Source organism: Aureobasidium melanogenum (assembly GCF_000721775.1).
Source record: "Aureobasidium melanogenum CBS 110374 unplaced genomic scaffold scaffold_3, whole genome shotgun sequence".
NCBI lineage: Eukaryota > Fungi > Ascomycota > Dothideomycetes > Dothideales > Saccotheciaceae > Aureobasidium > Aureobasidium melanogenum.
Window position 1 is genome coordinate 323,479 of NW_024470055.1, and position 23,726 is coordinate 347,204.

At 50.7% G+C, this 23,726-nt stretch overlaps 8 protein-coding genes across 8 annotated transcripts; 3 read left to right on the forward strand and 5 right to left on the reverse strand.

The window, feature by feature from the left end:
• Window positions 1–175: 175 nt before the first annotated feature.
• On the reverse strand, window positions 176–1,995 carry M437DRAFT_81526 (ENTH-domain-containing protein; the record flags this gene model as incomplete). Its single annotated transcript, XM_041027573.1, has 5 exons — window positions 176–1,507; window positions 1,555–1,636; window positions 1,693–1,772; window positions 1,827–1,858; window positions 1,914–1,995. 5 exons carry the CDS (start codon window positions 1,993–1,995, stop codon window positions 176–178), a joined length of 1,608 nt encoding a protein of 535 aa, XP_040882694.1.
• Window positions 1,996–3,083: 1,088 nt separating this feature from the next.
• M437DRAFT_72555 (peptidyl-prolyl cis-trans isomerase H) lies at window positions 3,084–3,824 on the forward strand (the record flags this gene model as incomplete). Its single annotated transcript, XM_041025876.1, has 4 exons — window positions 3,084–3,180; window positions 3,241–3,410; window positions 3,467–3,573; window positions 3,629–3,824. The coding sequence occupies 4 exons, from the start codon at window positions 3,084–3,086 to the stop codon at window positions 3,822–3,824; spliced, it is 570 nt and encodes a 189-aa protein (XP_040882695.1).
• An 864-nt stretch (window positions 3,825–4,688) lies between these two features.
• M437DRAFT_40957 (Oxysterol-binding protein) lies at window positions 4,689–6,411 on the reverse strand (the record flags this gene model as incomplete). The annotated part of the gene is made up of 4 exons (XM_041020284.1): window positions 4,689–5,085; window positions 5,145–5,461; window positions 5,515–6,025; window positions 6,083–6,411. The coding sequence occupies 4 exons, from the start codon at window positions 6,409–6,411 to the stop codon at window positions 4,689–4,691; spliced, it is 1,554 nt and encodes a 517-aa protein (XP_040882696.1).
• A 935-nt stretch (window positions 6,412–7,346) lies between these two features.
• Window positions 7,347–9,199, reverse strand: M437DRAFT_41141 (MFS general substrate transporter; the record flags this gene model as incomplete). The annotated part of the gene is made up of 8 exons (XM_041020328.1): window positions 7,347–7,585; window positions 7,634–8,277; window positions 8,324–8,351; window positions 8,405–8,524; window positions 8,583–8,682; window positions 8,736–8,842; window positions 8,900–9,005; window positions 9,059–9,199. The coding sequence occupies 8 exons, from the start codon at window positions 9,197–9,199 to the stop codon at window positions 7,347–7,349; spliced, it is 1,485 nt and encodes a 494-aa protein (XP_040882697.1).
• A 1,723-nt stretch (window positions 9,200–10,922) lies between these two features.
• On the reverse strand, window positions 10,923–12,277 carry M437DRAFT_41152 (high-affinity nicotinic acid transporter; the record flags this gene model as incomplete). The annotated part of the gene is made up of 3 exons (XM_041020329.1): window positions 10,923–11,923; window positions 11,979–12,198; window positions 12,257–12,277. The coding sequence occupies 3 exons, from the start codon at window positions 12,275–12,277 to the stop codon at window positions 10,923–10,925; spliced, it is 1,242 nt and encodes a 413-aa protein (XP_040882698.1).
• A 2,287-nt stretch (window positions 12,278–14,564) lies between these two features.
• M437DRAFT_72558 (actin-related protein-like protein 2/3 complex subunit 2) lies at window positions 14,565–15,641 on the reverse strand (the record flags this gene model as incomplete). The annotated part of the gene is made up of 3 exons (XM_041025877.1): window positions 14,565–14,644; window positions 14,695–15,509; window positions 15,580–15,641. 3 exons carry the CDS (start codon window positions 15,639–15,641, stop codon window positions 14,565–14,567), a joined length of 957 nt encoding a protein of 318 aa, XP_040882699.1.
• A 260-nt stretch (window positions 15,642–15,901) lies between these two features.
• Window positions 15,902–18,814, forward strand: M437DRAFT_81532 (WD40 repeat-like protein; the record flags this gene model as incomplete). The annotated part of the gene is made up of 1 exon (XM_041027574.1): window positions 15,902–18,814. The coding sequence occupies one exon, from the start codon at window positions 15,902–15,904 to the stop codon at window positions 18,812–18,814; it is 2,913 nt and encodes a 970-aa protein (XP_040882700.1).
• A 1,010-nt stretch (window positions 18,815–19,824) lies between these two features.
• On the forward strand, window positions 19,825–23,375 carry M437DRAFT_41627 (carbamoyl-phosphate synthase large subunit; the record flags this gene model as incomplete). Its single annotated transcript, XM_041020411.1, has 3 exons — window positions 19,825–20,095; window positions 20,149–21,653; window positions 21,711–23,375. The coding sequence occupies 3 exons, from the start codon at window positions 19,825–19,827 to the stop codon at window positions 23,373–23,375; spliced, it is 3,441 nt and encodes a 1,146-aa protein (XP_040882701.1).
• Window positions 23,376–23,726: the final 351 nt, after the last annotated feature.

The following is a 23,726-nucleotide window of genomic DNA, read 5'->3' on the forward strand; positions in this document are numbered from 1 at the left end:
TCTAGACCACAACTTCACTTTGCGACTTCACTTCTTGCACTTATTTCAAAAATGTAACCGTTCTAGGCAAATGCTTGTTGTATTCATCATGTCAAAAAGTCACAGTCTGTTGCAATCCTTTTTGTGCTCCTTCTCTCGGGCTTAATGCGTTTCAATCATCCATCTACACACTTTCTTATCCAAGCAAATCATCCATAACTCCACCAGTCTTCTGGCCGCCATACTGAGGAGCAGCTGGTGTAGCAGGACTAGAAGAGCTAGTTGCTCCCCAGATACCAGCGCTAGCCTTTTGCTTGGCCATGTCTGCCATGGTAGGTCCTTTGTTGCTGGGCGCGCCAGACTTCTTCATGTTAGTACCAGACAAGAGCGAGGCAAATGCGTCTCCGCTAGCTTTGGGCTTGGGAGCACCTCCGATAGGCGATTTGACACCGGGAGAAGCCACTGTCGATGCTGGCTGAGATTGAGTGGCGCTGACAGATGTGAAGTAGTTGGGCTGAGCAGCTTGGTATCCACCTGCACGTGGTTGGTTCGTCGACATTGGCGATGCAATGTTTTGTGGTGGGGGAGCTGCTGCACCAGTGACGGGTGATGTGGTAGAGAAGAGATTGCTGAAGGCAGCGTTGTTAGTGCCCTGTCTTGGCTGGGGCTGTGCGAATTGAGTGTTGGGTGTGGCGGTCGATACAGGGGGTGCGATTGATGTGTAGTTAGGGGTGTAGTTGGGCTTGGGAGCTGCTGCAATTGCAGGAGCGGGAGCAGCAGCTGGGGCAGCAGATTGGAAGTCGTCGAAGTCGTCGTCATCAGCACCACCTGACTGAAGAGCACCGAATCCATCGTCAGCTGCAGCTGGCTGCTTGCCGTTAGAGGACATGGCGGGCAAAGAAGGTGCCGCAAGTGCTGCGGGCTCGTCATCGCCAAAACTGAAAAGGTCAACTTCGGGCTCCTTGGGCTTGGGAGGTTCAGGTTTCTTGGCTGCTGCTGTTGACGTCTTGGTTCCAGCCCTTGATGACTCGATCTTTCTTCTCGGTGGTGCTGCTGATGCACCCTCATCGTACTCGTCGTATTCGTCAAATCGGTCTTGACCCCTGCTGCGGCTCTGGCTACGCTCTTCCCAGTCGTCTTGGACCGTCTCGCCTCCGAAGCCGCCGCCATCGCCGTAGACTTGTCTTGTAGCTCCACCATAGCCTCCAGGGGCGGAATCACTGCCAAAGCCTCCGTATCTACTAGTAGAGGTGAAGGATGAGCCTCCAAGACCAGCACCTCCCTCAACACCACCGTACTTGTTCTTGTTCTGTCTTGCCTTCTTACGCTCAGCTCGGATTCTGTCGACATCGCTGAGAAGTTCGGTGAGTTCCTTTGATCGGTTGCGAACATTGATGCCTTGGTCCTTGCCATTCTGGTCGATGTAGTGGAATTGGCGCAGCATCTTGATGAGGGAAAGGTGGGATCGGACATCGTCGATGACTCTCTCAGAGCCGTTCTTGATCAGAAATTCGAGCAATTGGAGAGCCTATATTTGCTTAGATATGTTCTGAGGTACGTGGCAGCCAGACTCACCTTGTAGATCTGTCGCCATTCCTCGGCGGTCTTTTCTGTGAAGCGTTTGTAGATCATGGGCATGATTTCATTGAGAACTTGACTGTGACCTGGTCAGGAAAGGACGAGTTCGAGGATCAGAGAATGCTGATGTCGTACTAGTTGAAGGTTCCGGCGGCAATCTCGTTCATCATGGTGGTGGATGCTCCCCAAGGCTCGTTGTTGGTGGCTTCTCGAACCTATATCTAGTCAGTGGAGGTGTTTCAACAGCAAGCCATTCATGTTTGACTGACCTTGGACTCCATTTCTGTGTAGTTCATGACAGCTAACTGCTTGTTAGTGCCCAGCCTCCTGAACTGGTCGCTATACCATGAACATACCATTCTGCACTTTACGCACACCTGCCTTCAGGTCGTAAAGTGTCAGATTGCTGACCTGGTTCTTCAAGCTCTCGAAATCCATCTTGCGCAGAGGCTTGCTACGTTACTGCTGTTCGATATGGAAGTGACACGCCGCTGGTCGCGCTCGACTTATTGACGTCGCGGCGTCCCCGGATTCGACGGAGGTGCCAAGTGTTGCCAACGCCGACAACGCCAATATGTGCTCAACCTGGATCCGTTGCGATCAACTCATCACAAAGACGATGAGTACATTCCTCTTGATCGCAAAACTTCGCTGGGTATACACAGTTGTGCAGAACATGCTTCTTCAATCGTGGAAATCAAGTCGGCATAGTGTCAAATAATAACTGATCCGACTCGTTCACGACCAGACAGGGGTGACAACATTCTTGGTTCTGTCAGGCACATTGACAGATCCAACAAGCGTCTATCCAATTCCTCTCCACGACACAACATCTACATTGGCTAGTCCTAATTCATGAGAGCGAGTCAAAAAAACCTGCTCTATTGAGACAGCAAGGCTTCATACAAATAGATGCAGTATTCCTGTCCTTTGCATCTTCTCATTCCATGTTGACACTACAACCCTGCCCAAACTCCTGCGTCATCGACCTGCTCTGGACAGAATGGTCGCAGCGTTTGGCAATGCAATTTCTGATGATGGCATTCACAGTCTCTTGATACTGAATCCTGTCGCATTGAGACTGAACAAGTTTCAAAAACTCCATGATTGCAATGTTTTGCCTGTGCAGGATGAGTGTGGCTTAGCTTTGTTATGAGCTAAGCTTCGAAGCTGCCCGGAAGAGCTGCAGATTTCAAAGTGCTGGACGAGAAGCTCTACATGCTTGTTTGCCATACGGATATGGACACGCAATAAAGCTATAGTGTATCCGAACAGCACGGCACGTTCATAGCTAGGCAGACATTCACTGGAAACACATGGCTAGTGACAGAAAGTACCAACGGTAATTCTTCGGAAAAAGGGTGGAGATTTCTGAGGTCACCAAAAGGAGGGGTTCGTTGCCCCGCCGCTTCTAGCTCTTCTTCCACACTTCTTTCCACATGTTCTCTCTCCGAAAGACCCCAACCACTCTCATCAACAACTCTTTCAAACAACAAAGCAGACTTTTCTCCGCTTCATCCGCAAACATGGTTCAAAAGGTTTACTTCGACTGCACCTGGACCGGTCCTCAGGTCAACGTTGATTCCAACGGCAAGCCTACCAACACCGACCGCGAGATCAAGCGTAAGTCCCCTGTGGACTGCGGAGCTCAATTCATCTGCAGCCAGCTGACTACTTCTGCAGAGCGCTCTGGCCGCATCAACTTCGAGCTCTTCGACGACGTTGTCCCCAAGACCGTCGAGAACTTCCGTGCTCTCTGCACTGGCGAGAAGGGCTTCGGCTACTCTGGCTCCAAGTTCCACCGTGTCATCCCTGACTTCATGCTCCAGGGTGGTGACTTCACCCGTGGCAACGTGAGTGAACAGCTCGTCCATAGCTCGATTTGGACCCAACTGACCATGTTTCACAGGGCACTGGTGGCAAGTCCATCTACGGTGAGAAGTTCGCCGACGAGAACTTCAAGCTCACCCACAACAAGCCTTTCCTCCTCTCCATGGCCAACGCCGGCCCCAACACGTATGTCGCGATTCATCAAACATTGACAGATCATGCAAGCTAACTTCTCTCACAGCAACGGCTCCCAGTTCTTCATCACCACCGTCGTGACCAGCTGGCTCGACGGCCGCCACGTCGTCTTCGGCCAGGTCCCCGCCGGTGACGTCGCATCCATGTCCGTCGTCAAGTCCATCGAGGCTTGCGGCTCCAGCTCTGGTGCCATCAAGGGTGGCGGTGCTCCCCCCACCATCACCGCCGCTGGCGAGGCTTAAGCGTGTCGTTCCCACCAAAGCGTCTTTGACTTGACAAAATAGAATACGAGACATGAACCCGAGAAAGGAAGAACGAAGATAATCAACCTCTTCAAGCACCAAACTAGTTGTTGACATATGAAAACGAGGCAGAAGTGCATTTTTTCTCCTTGACCATTTTTCTCCGCGTCGTGATTTGTGATACCCCGCCTTTGCTATTCCTTCTACCCAACCACTGATCGACCCTTTTCATCATCGTATACCATCACAATACATGTACGAACCTCGGAGTCAAGACCGACTCAAAAACAGATTTGAATTCTCAGTTTACGACTGCATCCGAGAAAACCCGGAGTGGTTAGTGCAGACCAGGTGATATTCTCTTTATTCAGGCGTCTATCACTATTAAGTTGTTCTTCTTCATGTCAATTCATCAAGGTAGCTTTGCTGACCTTGCATACGTAGCCTAGCCGCTTTCGCACAACCATGTCCACGTCAATTCCACTTCATGTTGGTTCCAGTGGTGTACGGACTCAACATCACAGCCCGTTTATGCTGGAGAACCTCTCTGTGCATCTCTGTTTGAACACTGCAAGTAAGTCACGAACTGGTCAAGGGCGCTGTAATGGCTGAAAAAATCCGAGAAAGGAGAGAAAACTTTTCCACTGTGACTTGTACTGTTTCATCTGTTGAAGGAGAAAGACTTCTGGGTACTACTTGCTGTTAAATTTGGTGAAAGAAAAAAAAGGAAAGAACCAAACGAAGAAAGGAAGAAATATTCGTAGAGACACATCCTTCCCACTGCCCCTTGTGTGTAATGTCATCATCTGCTCTGACGACCATATCAATCAACCGTTTTCTTCATCACTTCCTGATCTTGCAAGTCTATGAGTCGGCATCGTGGAACTCCTCGTCAAATCCTTCGACGCTATCTTGACGGTGAATGACGGGTTGCAGTGGTTCCTTGAGGTCGCCCATGGTGTTCAGAGGCGAAGGCTTTTGTTCGGTTGGTTGACTGGGTGCAACACCACCTGCATGACCAAAATCGACAAGATTGCTGGATCCCGATGACGGAGCAGGTTGGTATTGCTGGGGTGTCTGCGTCTTCTGGGCTGGCTGAGCTTGCTGGGATTGTTGTGGTTGCGGCGCAGCGGCCGGAGCAGCCTCTTGTCTAGGTTGTGCCTGAGGTTGAGGCTGTGACTTGGCTTGGGCTTTCTGACCCGGTAGAATAGGTGCGATGGCGAGGACCTGCTTTACAATCTCGTCGGGAGTTTTGCCGTCGCTAGAATGAGCTTGTCAGTGACTGTGATCAGCTGGCGTTGACGTAACAAGAAAACTCACATGGTAGCATCGATAACCCAGTCGAGGTTCTCCTCGCCGTCAAGGTCTCCCGGGCCCTGACTTGCGCCAGCTCTTGTTCTACGGAACAGCTTGGGCTGCCATTCCGACTCTCCACGTTCTGCAGCCTCTGCACGCTGGCGGTCTTCGATGGCAGACTTCTCGTCGGTGGCAGTCCTCTGATCGGCAACCTTGATGGCCTTTGTGACCTTGTCCCATAGTCTTTGCGATTCACGGTCTCCTTGCTCTTCGAGAGGACGGGCCTTGGGGTACGAAGGTTTTGCGTGAGTGGCATCGAAAATGAGCTCCTTCTTACCGGTCTGGTGCTTGTTAGCATCTGTGTATACAATGCCAGAGGGTGAATGCAGCTTACCGTCAAATTCTTAATGTACATCTCCTTGTCCCAGTAACCGCTGAACTCGAACAGATTCTTTCCACTCTTGGTGTCCTTAATATGACCGCCAATAGCGTTGTATGTTCCGGTCATCCAACCCTTGACCTTGAAGTCAATCTCAGCTTCCAGGCCCAGTTCAGGACAGCGGACGTAGGCGTGGTCACCAAGCTCGTACTTCATCTTGCCGAACAAGATACCTCTTGCATACATGTTGGGCTGTGTAATGAAGTATCGCTCCTTGCGGTTCAAGAGACGCATGACTGCAATGCCCTCCATGAAGCTGCCGACTGAGTTGCCCAAGAATCTGCTGCGTGGTTTGAGGGTACCGTCGACGCGGATGTGGTGCTCGGGAGCCATGAAGAAGTAGCTCGACTTGGGAGGGTGGTGAGAAGTCTGTTCGGAGATGTAGTATCCACGTGTGTTGTCTGGGTAGTCCCAGTAGCCGGTAAAGGTCTCGCCGAGAATGGGGTTGAGAGGCTTCTTGACACCGCTGTAAGTCTGTTAGCTGCTGCCCGATCGACCATGGCTATATAAGGAACAAACTCACGGAGGTTTGATATGCCATCCACTGAGATAGAACTTGGTAACGGCGACGAAGCGCTCGACGGGGTCATCGATGGTGGGCAGAGTAAGAAGAACCTCAGGATGTGCCATGAAGTTTGTGATTCTCTCGAGCATAGATCGCGGCTCGAGAATAAAGGTAGGCAGTGTCACTCTGCTCAAGTCGGCGCCTGGTCGCAGCTGGCTGATGATGTGTGACAGGACATTGCCCTGGTCCTGGTCAACGACCGTCTCATCGTCAGCGGTTGTGTCTGGACGGTCGCCCTCGACAGACGATCTGTTGCCTGCGGTGTGTCTTCTCAGTCCCAGAGTCATTTTGTGAGGGTAAAAAACTTGTACGAACTAGCAGCGGAATGGCGTCTATGTCCAAGAACCATTGTCGTATTTATTAATGTTTCCTTGTCACTCCGGTGCTAAGAGAAGGATCTGTGCACAACGCCGTCGGTAAGGCTACCAAGTAAGTTATCGGTTCGATTCGTGCTTTGTTGCAGTCGCTTGGCCTTTTCCTTTCTAAATGCTCTGGAAAGAAGCAGATGAATTCTATGGGTCGTCGTCACTCAACGTGGTCCCTGTTACGTATCTGTAGAAGAGTAGCTCCCCGACCATGCCGCCTGTTTGTTCCTGCTGCTCCGAGGGCTGAACCTGCCTACGTCACGAATCAATTCTTGGCACCCAATGCCAGTTTTTGACCTACTTCTCGAACTTCCATTTGCGGAATACCACCGAGATTCTTCGTCGTGATCTACATGATCCATCTCTAGACACCTGCGTCCTGTATAGCAGCGCCCGTATTCTGTATAGCTGCCCGACACGACTACCTGATGGCTTTCTGGTCAGATGCATCACAGCTGCACCTTCAAGCTTGGCACAGCTCGAAGCTCCAAAGACACAACCCCTCACTCGCCGTATCCCGTATTCGTGATTCCTTGATCGAGAATCACCATAATTTCCCCTCTTATGACAATCTCTTACACACATAACTTCAAGCTGCCCTGCTATCCACCGCCTCGTGGTGCACTCCGGATAGGTCGCTTTCCTGCTCCAGGCATCAATATCGGCAGCTCGGATGCATAAGCTGCCGTTGGTCGCGAGGCGTGCGTGCTCCTCTTCCTGACATGTGATTTGCTTGAAATCCTCCGCTCACTAACAGGTATGGATTCGTGTTCTCAACAACGGTCTTATTGTTCTTGTGTGGATTCATAACTTCATAACTTCCATACCCAATGCCTGCATTGGAATGCTAGCCGCCCTCAAAGAGTGTATCTGAACGTCACTGCTTTGTCGCCCAGTTCTCCCAGCTCTTCAGGGCTGTATTTTTCAGCCTCTCCTTCCGCCAACGCAACCTCTCTTTGCTTGTTGATTCGACAGTAGTTGAACACCTGGATCAAAAGAGCCACAACGCCCATACAGATGAAGCCGATTTCTAGACCATGGCCAAGAATATATCTCGGAGCGTCGGCACTTCTATAGAAATTGCTGGCCATGGCTTCTCATCATCAGTACGACAAGAATATAACGGGGGCAGAGGGAAACGTACCGCCAGCCAGGTTTCCAACACTGATTTGGATGCCCATCCCCACAGCTCTTTTGTAGCTTCCCGACAAATTGTTGCTTAGCCAGGTGATGTTGCTTGGCTGGCACTGATACAACGCGCATGCTGCGATGAAGATGCCAGCATATGTAACTCCCGGATGACTGGTCGCAATGCACATGATAAAGCCAACAGCTTGGAAGCACAACCCAACGAGGATCCATGGTGAGCGAAGCCGTTTCCGATCAGCCGCATATGCTACTGCAATCGTGATCGCAGATGCGACGACATAGATGGGTACTGTCAGCAGTTGTGCTGTTGTCGTCTTGTATCCCAGCTCTTTTATGATTGTTGGCAGGAACAGCGAGACGCCATATAATGGACAGACATAACCCCAGTACACGACAACATTGATCCAGATTTGCCAGTCCTTGAAGGCGGCGAAGAGGAACTTCTTGTCAGAACGGTCGGTCTGCGCGACTCTATAGCCATGCTCTGTGTTGGCGTCTTGACCATCATATTTCAGGCGGTAAGTGATGAAAGCACGTTCCTCGACCGTCAAGAAAGATGCTGTCTCGGGATAGTCGACCAAGACAAAATAGGCGATGATTGCGACAAGGAAGGTAAGTAAACCTTCAAGGATGAAGATCCTGGTTATGTCAGCAATGTTCATTTACACTAGGTGAGGAAAATCACCATCTCCATCCCGCCAATCCTCCAACACCTGCATAAGACGTATCAGTATCGTTGCGTTCCTCGACCGGCAGGAACACGTACCCTCCATGTATGAGATGCCATAGGCTAACAATCCACTAAAAGCTCCAGCTACACTCGCTGCACTAAAGAAATACGCTTGGCGGACCTGAACTTCGTATCTGCAGTACCACATTGTGTTATCTTTGAACCAAAACTAGTCAGCACACCATAACGACACGTTCTAGAAGTAGGCACTCACAGAAGACTACACCAGGAAACAGACCGGCTTCAGTCACACCCAGAAAGATTCTTGCAATAAGCAGGCCATTGAAGTCTTTCACCAAGCCCATCAAGGTCATCTGCTTATCCGTCAGCAATGTTGACGACCCTTTGCAATCTTTGCTGCACTTACGACAATGCCCCAAGCTACCATGATAGATGGTAGCCAGATCGAAGGTCTCAACTTCTTTAACAACATGTTACTCGGAACCTCGAAAGCGCAATATGTGAAGAAGAAAGCTATCATACCCATTAGCTGATAGATCACTGACATAAGCGACGAGCAACAAAACATACCAGTCAGACACCAGTTGTACTCTGCACCCGTGAGATGCAGATCTTCAGCTAGACCTTCAATCTTCGCATTGCCAATGTTACCTCTATCTAGAAAACTGAGGAGATACTGCCAGATATCAGCAACACTTCTCTCTACATCAGTCCAGCCTTAACACTTACCAGAACAGTCAACATGGGAACCAGTCTCATGTCAATCTTCCTCAATATCTTGTTGATATCAAGGTGTGCAAAATTCTCGAGCGTCACAGAAGGATCTTCTGCGATCGCATCGATGGCAGCGATTTTCTCGCTTTTGGTCATGTTTGTGTCTTCGATGTGCATTATGTCTTCTTTCCCTGAGGTGGACGCAGAAGATGCTGCTGTATGAATGTCTTTCTCCATGTTTAAACAAACCGAAGTGGATAGGGACCTTTTTTTTTTTTTTTTTTTTTTTTTTTTTTTTTTTTTTGTCCAAAGACGTTTGTGCAGCCAAAAGTGCTTGAAGGAATGAGGGAGGACGATGAGGCATCATGTCTCTCTCTAATTATCGTTTGATCACCAATCGTCATGTGGAGGAGCTTGCATGATACCTCCGCATCTGTGTATCTGAACCCCCACATCGGTGTTCCTCCCGGTGGAGTAAAGATGCGGGGATATCAAAACAGTTGCATCGATGCATCCATGTTTCATGGTGATCTTGTCGATCTTCGACTATGAGTGAAGGTACGACAGATAGCTGGGGAAGGTGTGGCGAGCAGAGACGACATACGGTCTATATCTATCATGTACATACAAGCAAATACTCAATGTGCAATCTAGGGATTGTTTTGCCGATGGGTTCAGTGATATTCTGCACTGTTCATCTTGCTGATTCGAAGTCGATGCATAGATTCAGCAAAATATGATTGGAAGACAAGGTCACAATATCCATAGCAGCAGTAGAAAAACTACAAAAAGTAACAATGCTTATAGAGACCCTACACTGCTTCGACCAAACTACCTCGCATACTACAACAACAGCTATCGTCAGAGACATCGCACATCATACAAGAACGATCCCTTCTGATGTACAGATTAATCACAATCTCAGGAGTTTGACGATTGAGACCAGAAGTCAGGGGCACAAGGTCAAGCAGCAGGCCCATGAGCGGGAACCAAGGGATGCAAATCTCGTACAACACCACCATTTCCTGAAGCAGCTGACAACAAGCACAGTGAATCCGGTCTAGCAAGAGAAAGAAGCCAAACGACATCTGTGGCTAGAATGGTCATTAGCCTAGGCCCGTCTCGATGTTGGCTGTAGATCTCGATATGCTTTCTTCTTGTGAACTTCATGGCAGACATAGATTTCGAAAACGTTGAGATTGGTGAGATGATCTCTGATCCAGTCTAGCATGCAAGAAAGTAGCAGTGAGGGCTATTGCATTTATACTACATCACTCGAACCTTAAAGTCTTGACAACTTTCACAATAACCTGAGCATATAAATCGTCATCGACATATTGACAGGATCGACTCCAAGCTTCACTTGACACTTCTAAATCTGCCTGATCTGCAACTATGACAACCAACTCAGAATGCAGATCCCATCTTCAACCACTACCAACCAAGTCCCGTAAGCCTGCTCGAGATTAAGCGCCTGCAACACGAGTGGGGGTCTCTTCAAGTTTCTTGATGATGGCTTCTTGTAGGCGAGGGCAAGTAGTAGGTCCATGGGCCTGAGGACAACAGGGGATCCCTATGTAGCACACTCTGCTTGCCAGGCAGTCTGATGGCATGCACATTTGACCTAGCTTGATTGAGATCGAAGAAGAGGAGGACATCCGGGCAGGCACGGATCGAAGAGAGAGGCAGGCACAATTTGAACTCATGGATGATCAGCATAGGGTGGTGAACCAAAGAAGGATGTTTCATAGAAGTTCAACTCTTGTCTATCACAAGGTGGAAAGTCTACAGATCATATCAAAAGAAAGTCATACATATTCGTGCCAATACCCAAACCCATATCCCTATCATAACCATATATATCATGCCTGTGGGTATCTCAGACAGTGTAGCGGAAGAAACTGGCATTGTCGCCACGCTCACGTTCGAGGTTCTTCTCCTCGGGGGTGTAGTCCTCAGGGCGCTTGTACTCTGCGTCTCTGCGAGCATTCTCGCGGCGGAGGTAGACAGTCATGAGGCACTGGAGAACCAGCGACATACTCATCAAACCAAGAAGGATGAAGTGACCCTTGTGAAACTTGGGCGAGTCCTTCTTCAAATATACGAAGGAGGCAAGAATACCACCGAGATTACCGAAACCAACGTGCATGGCAATACCAACACCACGCTTAGTCGAGCCACCGATGTTGTTGCCGTTCCATGCGACACCTTGAGGGACGTTGGGGTAGATACCGCAAGCGAAGAGGAAGACACCGGCGTACTTGACGTGAGGGTTGTCTGAACTGACTTGGAGAATGACACCGAGCATGGCGGTAAGGGTGAAACCAATCATGAAGATGCCGCGAGTACGCAGGCGGTCAGCGAAGTATCCACCAGTGATACAGCAGAAGCAAGCAACGATGTAAGGAGGTACACTCATGAGCTGCGCCTTCTCATTGCTGTAGCCCAGAGTCTTGACAATGGTGGGCAGGAAAAGAGAGAAACTGTAGAGAGGGGTGTAGATGCCGAAAGTGATGAACATGTGAACCCAGATCTTCCAGTCCTTGATAGCGTGCATGAAGTACTTTGTGCCATACTCATCGGCGAGCGAGGAGCGGTCCTCTTCCAGACGGCGTGAGATCTCCTTCTTCTCAGTCTCGTTGAGGAACTTGGCAGTCTGTGGGTAGTCGTTCATGTAGAAGAATGCGACGATGGCAACGATGAAAGTAAGAAGACCTTCGAGGATGAAGATCCAAGCCCAGCCAGGAAGGCCACCCACGCCGTGCATCTCGATGATTCCTCTAGCAAGAAGGCCACCGAAAGCACCAGCAGCCGTGGCAGCCGAGAAGAAGATTGCCATACGCAGACCACATTCGTGACGACGGTACCACATAGTGATGTCTTTATACCAAACATGTCAGCCTAGAGTCTTGAACTGATCCAAGAGGATACTTACAGAATGTGACACCAGGGAAGAGACCACCCTCAGCGAGACCGAGGGCAGCACGAGCAGCGAGCAAGCCGTGGTAGTTCTTGACCACACCGAGAAGGGTGGTAGTGATTCCCCATAGAACCATGATGAAAGGGATCCATAGTGCAGGGCGAGTACGCTTCATCATCATGTTGGATGGGATCTCGGCCAAGACGTAGAAGGGGAAGAAAATGGCAAGAGCGATCTGCCATCGTATGTCAGTCACCAGCTCAACCAAGGATGCCACTCTTGCGAAGACTCACGTTGTAATCCAGCCCCTCCATTTTGAGGCTCTTCTCGAGCCCGGCGAGGCGTGCGTTGCCGATGTTGGTACGATCCAGGAAACTCAGCAGGTATAGCAGTGCGAGGAAGGGTAGCAGACGCAAGTCAATCTTTCGGACCAAACGAGCAGTTGCCTTGTCATCGAAAAGATGCTCTTGCTCAGTCTCTGACGATGTTGAGATGGTCTCGTAGAGTTCGACACCACCCTTCTCCTGAACAGGAGGGTTGTGCTTCTCTTCTGTCATGATTGCCATGATAAGAGTGTGGTAAATTGAACGATAGAGATAGAAAGAAAGTGGACTGCTGAGGAGTTGATCGACAGTACGTTAGAAACGCAAATGCCTTTGATCAGCGCTGTCAAACTGAGATGAGATCTACCCTACAGAGTGGTACGGCCGGTGGGCATCTTATATATCACTGCCCTGCTATCAAGACAGCAGATACCCCATACCCCGGACCCCAGACCACCCCGGACTTCTCCAGGCCGCGCATCGCCTTAAGTGGATCGTGTCGATGCCGTTGGACGTATTGGAACCTTGTCAGCGGTGCCCAGCATCGAAAGCAAGCCTATCGAGGTAGCGAACACTGCCGGATGAAAGGCCAAGCAAAGCCACGTTCTTGGGAGCTGTATATTTGATTTCGTTCAACGGTAGTGTAGGCGAAAGGGGACAAGAGAGTTTGATACTGCAGAGGGCATGCAACTTCCACGTGCATGATCCGATACTTGGAAACTCTGAGTCTCGAACCTTGCCATAACACACCAAAGAGGAGCCGCTGTGCCAAGGACATCGTGGCGGAGGCTGGATCTTGGAAGTCGACCTGAATGTTTCTTCCGCCTTGGGTTTGTACAGGCGATGTATCTTTGACATTCTGCCCAGCAAGAGGCTGTGAGCCACATATCAAATATAATGCTTACCTTCCAACCATCTTACTGTTGACGAATGAAGACATGCTACTGTTTGCAAGTGAGGGACGTGAAGTTGGAGGAAAGTGTGGAGAAGGGGAAAGAACAAACCTTCCATCTTGCAGCGCCGCTTGAGATTGCCTTCGGCGCTTCCGACTTGCCAAGTCGCTAAAGGTTGCTGGAGGAAAAGAACCGCGGTCCAGCACGCAGTTCGATACGATCGTTCTTCCCTCTGCTGACGAAGGAACACTTTCCAACTGCTATCGTCCGCTTGTTCGGGCTCTGGTGGGATCGCAGGTATCATTCTAGGAATATGGCTGTTGGTACTCGGATCCCTCACACACAGCGTGCAAGCTGGGCTGCTGGATATCGAGCACAATCAACAACCTCCTTTCGTACGCTTGGCATCTCAGCCAATGTTGAACGGCATGAACGAGTGACCACGGTCTGCCCTATACTTTGATCATTGCGATCGTGTGAGCCGCATCGAATTACTAAACAATTCTCGGATGGATGGGACAAATAATTTCAGACATGCTTTTTCTCGAAACTCCAAAGTCTTCCAGTTTGGTTGTTCGTCTATTGCAGCCACGAGCCAGCCGAACCTAACGCCATGCCTTGTCCTTCATGGCTCCCCTCATGCATAACAACGGCGGATCCTCCGGGTAAACACAGACACCTGCGGAATAGTTCCATTGCTTCTGACACTTGACCTTGAACAGACGGTGAAGGCGTGATCTAGCTTTCGGACCCCCTCTCTTCTGTTCTGGGCCATGTCAGCACTGCCTCTTTCTGAGCTGGACTGGTCATGGTGATTTGAGTATATTGCTAGAACTACTTGCTTTTGCTAGAGCCGCAAACATCCTATTTGAGTATCACTGATATCGGCAGTCGTCTGTGGTTCATTACAATCGTGTTCTCGAGTGACATCTAAAATCTGTAGCACGTGAGCATTGCACTCCCATTCACTTGCTTTTTGACCTGCTAAATCTTGGCTGACGCTTTGTCAATTTAAATGTAGTCTTATCATGCCAGGGAAATGATTGATGTCGACAGACACATCTCAGAATCAACATGGATCAGGAAGTTGTATTTGGAAGTATCTCTGGTTGTTTCAACCAGTAGCCTTGATGAGTTGTCCGTTGTGGAAGGAGAAATTCGCTCAGGCATGCAATCTGATCGAGGTCATAGGAGTGTTGATCGAGGAACAATTGAATAGGGTTATTAGCCCAACGAGCTAGCTTGTCAAATTCCAAGTATCAGTGTAGTGGCAGGGTTGACACTATAATGCAGAGAGAATCAAGTGAGCAAAGGCGGTCGAAGTGTGTAACAGAACGTCGAATGGATCATTTCTAATGTTTTTGTTTCGTATGAACAGGGTATATCTATGCCTGAACTCTGAAGGTTCTGCCACTGGCTGTCTTGCGCTCCTTTTCCTCGGCCTCTGGTCTTGCACGACGAAGGACTGTTGGAGCGTTAGTACAGAGACAAATTTTGTAAAAGCAAATATCCCACCTTGAAGGAAGTCGGCAGTTCGTCTGCGCATTCTCGAGTGGATGTAGGCTTTTGAAGCCTTGATGTGGTAGTGGAAGTAATCGCGGAAAGTCTGGATGTGGGAAATGACCTCGTATCTTCTTGCGGGCTGAAGATGGCGAGGGAACAGAACGAAAGTAACGTAGCCGACGTCAGCGGTGCCGGAGGGAGGCAGACCAGCCATGCCCTGCAACTCCAGAGGCGGGTCGTGACGGAAGAGGACTTGAGGAGCGTTCTGAATAGCTCTGCGACGGGCATCAACGAACTCCTGCAGGAAAACCTTTCCAAAGATACGATCTGTTTCCTCGCGGAAGATTGTGCTGAAAATGACAGTGACACGGTCGTGACTGGCCTTGACGTAGATGGCCTCCTCCTCGCGATAGTGAATAGCTCTGACCTGGCCGCCCTCAAGGACACCCTGGGGAGCGGATTCAGAAGTGTATTTGGAAGCCTCCTCGTGTAGAGCTTGGTACTCGTCAAAAGCCTGCTCAAAGGGAGCGGCCATGGCGTTGCGCTTCAGCAGACTCAGGCGGGAGATGAGGTCGGTGCGGGCTTGTTCGTCTTGAGGGAGGTTCTCGAGGTCGATCTCGACGGAAAAGTCGTAGCCAGACTCGGGTGAAACAATGTAGCCGTCGTATTCACGCTGGAGGACCTGCTCGGCGCCATACTTGATGAGCTCGTGGTAGCATTTGATGTTGATGGAGATGAGGATCTTTGTCTTTGATGTGGGGGTTGAGATGTGGAAGGTGACGCCGTCGAAATCAGAGACAATCTGGTCAATTGAAGTGGGGGTAGCGCTGTAGAGACAAGGGATCAGTCTGGTGTGCTGGATCGCGCAGGACGACGATAGGGACGAGGGGTAGCTACCCAGAGAAGCGGTCCTTGAGCAGCGACTCAATCAAGACGTTTTGGTAGTCGAGCAACAACATGGCGGCAACTAGTGGAAAGAAAGAACTGCGGAGATTGTGTATACAGGCTGCAGTAGCAACAGCAGCGAGAGCAGCTCAAGCGTGGCTTGGACGGTCGACGAGAGGCCGCCGCTCCGCCCTACGCGATCGTCATGCGACGTCCTGACCTTCCCCGGACTTTGCTCCTCTTGGCGTCTCGAAGACGCTTGGTCCACCCAACTTTTTCGAGGTTCAAGAACTTTTTGCCTTGACTATCGCCTTTGGATGCCCTCGTCGGCAACATGGTCAAATCCTATCGCAAGTACGAGCAGTCGGCCACCTTTGGTCTCGTCAACACTGCCCTCTCAAACCTTGTCTGGACCCCTGATAACCTCGTCTCGTCGTCTTCGCGTAACACTGGTGCTGGTAGAGCCTATGTCGGCGCGAATGAGCATATCTTAGCTTGGGATGTGAAGAAGGGCGAGCTGCTGAGTCGCTGGCATGATGTCGACTGCAAGTCTCAGGTCTCGGCCATCGCTCAGTGCTCTGCCCAGCCTGATCTTTTCGCCGTCGGATACCAGGATGGCAGCATCAGGGTCTGGGATGCTCTGTCCAACAACCCTATTATGAGCTTCAATGGCCACCGCTCCGCCATCACCCACCTGATCTTCGACTCCGAGGGCGCAAGACTTGCCAGTGGTTCCAAGGATACCGACATCATCATCTGGAACTTGCTCTCCGAAACTGCTGAGTTCCGTCTCAGAGGTCACAAGGATCAAATCACCGGCCTACACTTCATTCGCACCCGTCCTTCTGGTCGTCAATCCCCTCACACTGATGGGGCCGTCGATGTCACCGCTCCAGGCGAGCCCGAAGAGTTCGAGGAAAAATACCTGCTCTCCACCAGCAAGGACGCTCTTATCAAGATTTGGGATCTCTCGACTCCTCACTGTATCGAAACACATGTTGCTCAGACAAATGGCGAGTGTTGGGCTCTTGGTGTCTCTCCAGACGGCATGGGCTGTATCACTGCTGGCAACGACGGTGAGCTCAAGGTCTGGTCGCTTGATCTGGACAGTCTGGCCGAGTTTGGCGCAAACATTGCAGAGGCAAAGCAGTCGAACTCTCTCACTGCACAGGGAATCCTCCTTCGTCAGAGCAAGGACCGAACCTTGAGTGTTGCTTTCCACCCCAAAGGCGAATACATTGCCGTTCACGGCTCCGAGAAGGCTGTCGAAATTTGGCGCATCAGGTCGGATGAAGAAGTACAAAAGAGCTTGGCAAGAAAGAGAAAGAGAAGAAGAGAAAAAGCTGCCGCTGCTGGTGCTTCCGTCGCCGAAGTGGAGAAAGAGGAGGAGAATACAACGCCCGATGTATCAGAGGTCTTTGTCTCGTATGTCATTGTCCGCACTGGTGGCAAGGTTAGATCTGCTGCTTGGGCCGCAAGCAGATCCTCCAAGAACGTAGAGCTGGTCTGCTCCACCACCAATAACCAGATCGAGTCCTACACAATCACAAGCCGCGAGAAGTCAAAGAAGGCTACGGCTGAGGCTCCCGACTACAACCGTGCTTTGGCTGTCGACATGCCTGGACACAGAACCGATATTCGCGCTCTGGCTCTGAGCTCCGACGACCGCATGCTTGCATCTGCATCCGCTGGACTTCTCAAGATTTGGAACGTCAGGACCCAGAGTTGTTTGAGAACTCTTGAGTGCGGCCAATCGCTATGTTGTACATTCTTGCCTGGTGACAAGATTGTCCTGGTGGGAACCAAGACTGGAGAGCTTGAACTATACGATATCGCCTCTTCTGCCTTGATCGACAAGTTCCAGGCACATGATGGTGCTGTATGGACTCTCCAAGTACATCCCGACGGAACATCAGTCGTGACTGGAGGTGCAGACAAATGTGCCAAGTTTTGGAAGTTCGACATCGTCCAAGAGGAAATTCCTGGCACTCGAAGAACCACTCCCAAGTTGAAGCTGACTCAGACTCGCGTCCTCAAGGTCGCAGACGATGTTCTCAGTGTTTGCTTCTCTCCTGACTCCCGCCTCCTCGCCCTTTCGACCCTCGACAACACCGTCAAAGTGTTCTTTGTCGACACTCTCAAACTCTTCCTTACTCTATACGGTCACAAGCTTCCTGTGCTCAACATCTCCATCTCATCAGACAGCAAACTCATCGCTACTTGCAGTGCCGACAAGAATGTTCGCATCTGGGGTCTGGACTTTGGTGACTGCCATAAGGCATTCTTTGCTCATCAAGACAGTGTTATGCAAGTCTTATTCATCCCTCACCCTGTCGAGCAGGAAGAACAACATCTCTTCTTCAGTGCCAGCAAAGACTCAGTTGTCAAGACCTGGGATGGTGACAAATTCGAGCAAATTCAAAAGCTGGAAGGTCACCATGGAGAAGTGTGGGCTATGGTCGTCAGCAGGACTGGCGAGAAGGTCATCACAGCAAGTCACGACAAGAGTATCCGCGTCTGGGATGTCACAGATGACCTTATCTTCCTGGAAGAAGAAAGAGAAAAGGAGCTTGAACAGATGTACGAATCGACGTTGGCCACTCAACTTGACAAAGACCATGCCGATGACGATGAAGGCGCCGAGGATGATGTTGCTGCCGCGTCCAAGCAGACGATAACCACCTTGACATACGGTGAACGTATCTTGGAAGCTCTTGAACTCGGCTATGCAGATTACCAAATCATGCAGGCATATGAGGCTGAAAAGGCAACAAAACCAAATCTCGCAATGCCGCAGCGAAATCCTATATTCACTTATGGCAACATCAGCGCCGAACAGCATGTCTTGCAGACCATTCGCAAGATTCCGAATGCATCTCTAAATGATGCTCTTATGGTTGTGCCTTTCTCATCCCTTCCCGTCCTTTTCATGTTTGTTTCAGTCTTTGTTCAGCGTCGCATGCAGCCACAACTAGCATGGCGCGTGTTCTACTTCTTGCTACAAACGCACAACACACAAATTGTGGCCAGCAAACAGCTCAAGGATGTATTGAGCGAGGTGCTCGAAGCCTATGGACATTGGGTCAAGGAAGAAAAGAACATGCTTGGTTTCAACATGGCTGCCCTTGGACTCATGGGCAGAGAAATCAAGGAAGCACAGGTTCACGGCATGGACGACGAACCAGAAGAACGAGAAGAGAAGCTGGAAAGGGGAACCAAAAAGCGTGCATTTGCTTCTATTGCATAAGGGACTGGTGTTGGCTTGACTGTTCAAGGATATTTTGTTTCTATACCATTTTTGTTGATAGAGTTGATACGACATGACATTTTTTCACATTGGTTGAGCATACCGTTCTGCTTGGCAATTCTTGCAATTGAGTCACGACATCAAAATTTGGATATGTTTTGCGATGAGTCAAAGTGAAGATCCGCAGCCGGTCTCGGGGATGGGCGTTCGACGCGGAAAAAGAAGTGGCAGGGAAAACGGCTTGAGCTTGCGTATGAGCTTTGAGGACGCAATTCTTACAGCACTGTGCATGAGAGAAGCTGGATAGATAGCTTGAGTGACAAATGCAAAGAAGGAAACATGAGTTTACCCTAGTCTATAGAGGCTGATCCTTTGGAGGATGCCATGTGGTGGGAATAAAGCAGCTCGATAGAGCTCCGCCGGATGTCCGAGCCCAAAGCACCGACCCAAGCGAGTTGCAATATTGTTGGGTCGGCCAGTGTCGGCTTGCACCACTCTTGTATGGTAGAACCAGGAATATTGCAAATCAGCATTTCGAGCTTGTAGTGCGATAAGCTGTGCTCCTTATCGCAGTGTGACTGAGAGCCGTGCAGGGCCGACGTGAAAAATAAGTCGACGTCGCTGCTCTCTTGACCGTTCCTCTCTTGTCACACATCTCCTATCTTGAGCAATCAGCCTCAATCCACCCATCTGCCATTGGCACGCGATTCGCCCTTATGCGGACTGCGCCCTCCGTCTTCACCTCCCAAGGTCAGTCTTTTGTTCCCACCTCCAAGCTCTGCACGAGCGTTGCAAGTCGGTGCTCCAGGGCCGAGCTGTAGGAACCAAAACTAACAATTTTCAAGACTACATTAGCGACCACCTGTGGAAGGCCAACGTCAATTGAGACTGGTCTATTATTTCCATAAATCACCGACTTTTACCTTTTACCAACCCTAGCCATGGCTTTCTCCAGGCGTCTGGCCCGCCAGACAGCCTCGAACCTGCTTCGTCAGAGCCAGCAGCAGCACATGTCCGCAAGACTGGCTGCTCGTACTCTGACGACCCAGTCGAGCTTTGCTGCTAGCAACCCCCGCGCTGCCCGCGCACCCAAGAGATCTACCAACCGCTTCGTCCAAGTCCGCAACGCAACCAGCAATGCTCAGGTTGCTCCTAGTGCAAAGGCTTACCTCGAGAGCGGAGTCATTGCCGGAGCCCAGAACCTGATTGATGTCAAGAAGGTTTTGGTCATTGGCAGTGGTGGTCTTGCCATTGGACAGGCTGGAGAGTTCGATTACTCTGGTTGGTTGAAGCCTGGAGCTATGACAGCAGGACAATGACTGACAATGTGACAGGATCCCAAGCTCTCAAGGCCCTCAAAGAGGCTGGCATTCAATCTGTCCTCATCAACCCCAACATTGCCACTATCCAGACCTCTCACGTTCTTGCTGACGAGATCTACTACCTCCCCGTCACCCCCGAGTACGTTACCTACGTTATCGAGAAGGAACGCCCCGATGGTATTTTCCTTTCCTTCGGTGGTCAGACCGCCCTCAACTTGGGTGTCAAGATGGACGAGATGGGCATCTTCGACCGCTACAACGTTAAGGTCTTGGGTACCAGCATTCAGACCCTGAAGACCAGTGAGGACAGAGACCTCTTTGCTCAAGCTCTCAAGGAGATTGACATCCCCATTGCTGAGAGTATCGCTGTCAGCACCATTGACGAGGCTCTTGATGCCGCTAACAAGGTCGGCTACCCCATCATTGTCCGTGCTGCTTACGCCCTCGGTGGTCTTGGTTCTGGTTTCGCCAACAACCCTGAAGAGCTTCGCAACCTGTCTGCCCGTTCCCTCACTCTCTCTCCCCAGATCTTGGTCGAGAAATCGCTCAAGGGATGGAAGGAGGCCGAGTACGAGGTCGTTCGTGACGCTTCCGACAACTGTATCACCGTTTGTAACATGGAGAACTTCGACCCTCTCGGTGTTCACACTGGTGACAGTATCGTCGTCTCGCCCAGTCAAACCTTCAGCGATGAGGAATACCACATGCTCCGTACCGCCGCCATCAAGATTGTCCGCCATCTTGGTGTCGTTGGTGAATGTAATGTCCAATATGCTCTCCAGCCTGATGGCCTCGACTACAGAGTCATTGAGGTCAACGCCCGTCTCTCTCGTTCGTCTGCCCTTGCCTCCAAGGCTACCGGTTACCCTCTCGCCTACACTGCTGCTAAGATTGGTCTCGGCCACACCCTTCCCGAGCTGCCCAACGCTGTCACCAGAACTACCACTGCCAACTTCGAACCCTCTCTGGACTACATTGTCACCAAGATGCCTCGCTGGGACTTGAGCAAGTTCCAGAACGTCAAGCGTGACATTGGCAGTGCTATGAAGTCTGTCGGTGAAGTCATGGCTATCGGTCGTACTTTCGAAGAATCATTCCAAAAGGCTATCCGTCAGGTTGACCCCAGATTCCACGGTGTTCAAGGTGACAAGTTCGAGAACCTTGACGATGTTTTGGCAAACCCCACCGACCGTAGATGGTTGGCTGTTGGCCAGGCCATGCTTCACGAAGGCTACTCTGTTGACCGCGTCCACGAACTCTCCAAGATTGACAAATGGTTCCTCTACAAGATCCAGAACATCGTCGACACTACCCACGAACTCGAAGCCATTGGCAGCCTTTACGGCGTCAAGAAGGAGCTTATGCACAAGGCCAAGAAGCAAGGTTTCTCCGACAAGCAGATCGCCAAGGCTGTGAACAGCACTGAGGACGAGGTTCGTGCTCGCCGCAAGAACTTCGGAATTACTCCTTTCGTCAAGAAGATCGATACACTCGCTGCTGAGTTCCCTGCAGACACCGTAGGTCCACCGGGATCTGTCTAATGTGGTATAGAAAGTGCTAACAAAGATCTGCAGAACTATCTCTACACTACCTACAACGCAAGCTCTCACGATGTCGAGTTCAATGACCACGGTGTTGTTGTGCTCGGATCGGGCGTGTACCGCATTGGATCTTCTGTCGAATTCGATTGGTGTGCCGTTAACGCTACCCTCTCCCTCAAGGAGCAGGGCAAGAAGACTGTCATGATCAACTACAACCCGGAAACCTACAGCACAGATTTCGATGTTGCTGACAAGCTTTACTTCGAGGAACTGTCTTACGAACGCGTCATGGATATCTACGAACTTGAATCTGCTCAAGGTGTCGTCGTTTCTGTCGGTGGTCAACTCCCTCAGAACATGGCTCTCAAGCTCCAGGAAAGTGGCAAGGCCAAGGTTCTCGGTACCGACCCCAAGGACATTGACAGAGCTGAAGACCGTCAACAATTCTCTTCCATTCTTGACTCCATCGGTGTTGACCAGCCTGCCTGGAGCGAACTCACTTCCTACGCCGAGGCCAAGCAATTCGCCGAGAAGGTCGGCTACCCCGTTCTCGTTAGACCCTCTTACGTCCTCTCCGGTGCCGCCATGACTGTCATCCGCTCTGAAGCCGAGCTCGAGGAGAAGCTCAACGCCGCCGCCGAAGTCAGCCCTGACCACCCTGTCGTTATCACTCAATTCATCGAAGGTGCTCGCGAAATCGATGTCGATGCTGTCGCTCATGACGGTAAGGTTCTTGTCCACGCTGTCAGTGAGCACATTGAAAACGCTGGTGTCCACTCTGGTGATGCTTCTCTTGTTCTTCCTCCCGCCAAGCTCCCTGAGAGCACCGTCAAGCGCGTCAAGGCCATTGCCGACAAGGTTGCCAAGGCATGGAAGATCACTGGTCCCTTCAACATGCAAATTATCGATGCCGACAGCCCCAACGGTGGCGAGTCTTCTCTCAAGGTCATCGAGTGCAATCTCCGTGCTTCTCGTTCGTTCCCCTTCGTTTCCAAGGTTCTCGGTACCAACTTCATTGATGTTGCCACTCGCGCTCTTACCAGCACCAACGTCCCTGAGCCTGTCGATCTCATGGCTGAGAAGCGTGACTACCTCGCTGTCAAGGTTCCTCAATTCTCTTGGACTCGTCTTGCCGGTGCCGACCCTTACCTCGGTGTCGAGATGTCTTCTACTGGTGAAATGGCTTGCTTCGGTAAGGACCTCGTTGAGGCCTACTGGGCTGCTGCTCAATCTATGATGAACTTCCGCTGCCCCCAGCCTGGCGAGGGTCTCCTCTTCGGTGGAGACATCAACAACCCTGATCTAGCCAAGATTGTCGACTACGTCAACCCTCTCGGTTACAAGCTCTACGCTGCCAACGAGGAGGTCAAGAACCACCTTGAGAGCAACTCCAAGGACGGTAGCGTCAAGGTCGAGGTTATTGAGTTCCCCAAGGAGGACAAGCGTGCGCTCCGCGAGGTCTTCGAGAAGTACGACATCCGTGGTGTCTTCAACTTGGCGAAGGTCCGTGCCAGCAGTCTTGTTGACGAGGACTACGTTATGCGCCGTAACGCCGTCGACTTCGGTGTCCCTCTCTTCATGGAGACCAAGACTGCCCTTCTCTTTGCTCAGTGCATGAGCGAGAAGCTCCCCAAGCCCGAGGGTATTCCCTCCGAGGTTCGCCCCTGGGCCAGCTTCATTGGCGGTCGCCCTCTGTAAAAACATACCTTTACATGGTTGTTGGTTCTACAAACCACAACCTTTCTTATAAATATCTATGGTGGTGACTTATGGTGGGAGTGAAGGCTACAGGATCGTTTCTCTTTTATGGCGTTGTTTAGATTTTTCAAGTTGTTCCAATGAATACATCCATACACTACATTATCTCTTCTTGAGTCTCAATAAATTTCATGTGGATGTGCTTCGTCAAAGTTTGTTTTTCCTGACTCTGCAATGGATATCGCAACAGCAGCAAGACCCTATCTAGGGAAGTGCAAGACCATCAATTGCCAAGTAAGGTTTTAGGCTAATTTTCAAGGGCTGTGCAACAGATCGTCATGGCCAAGGAGG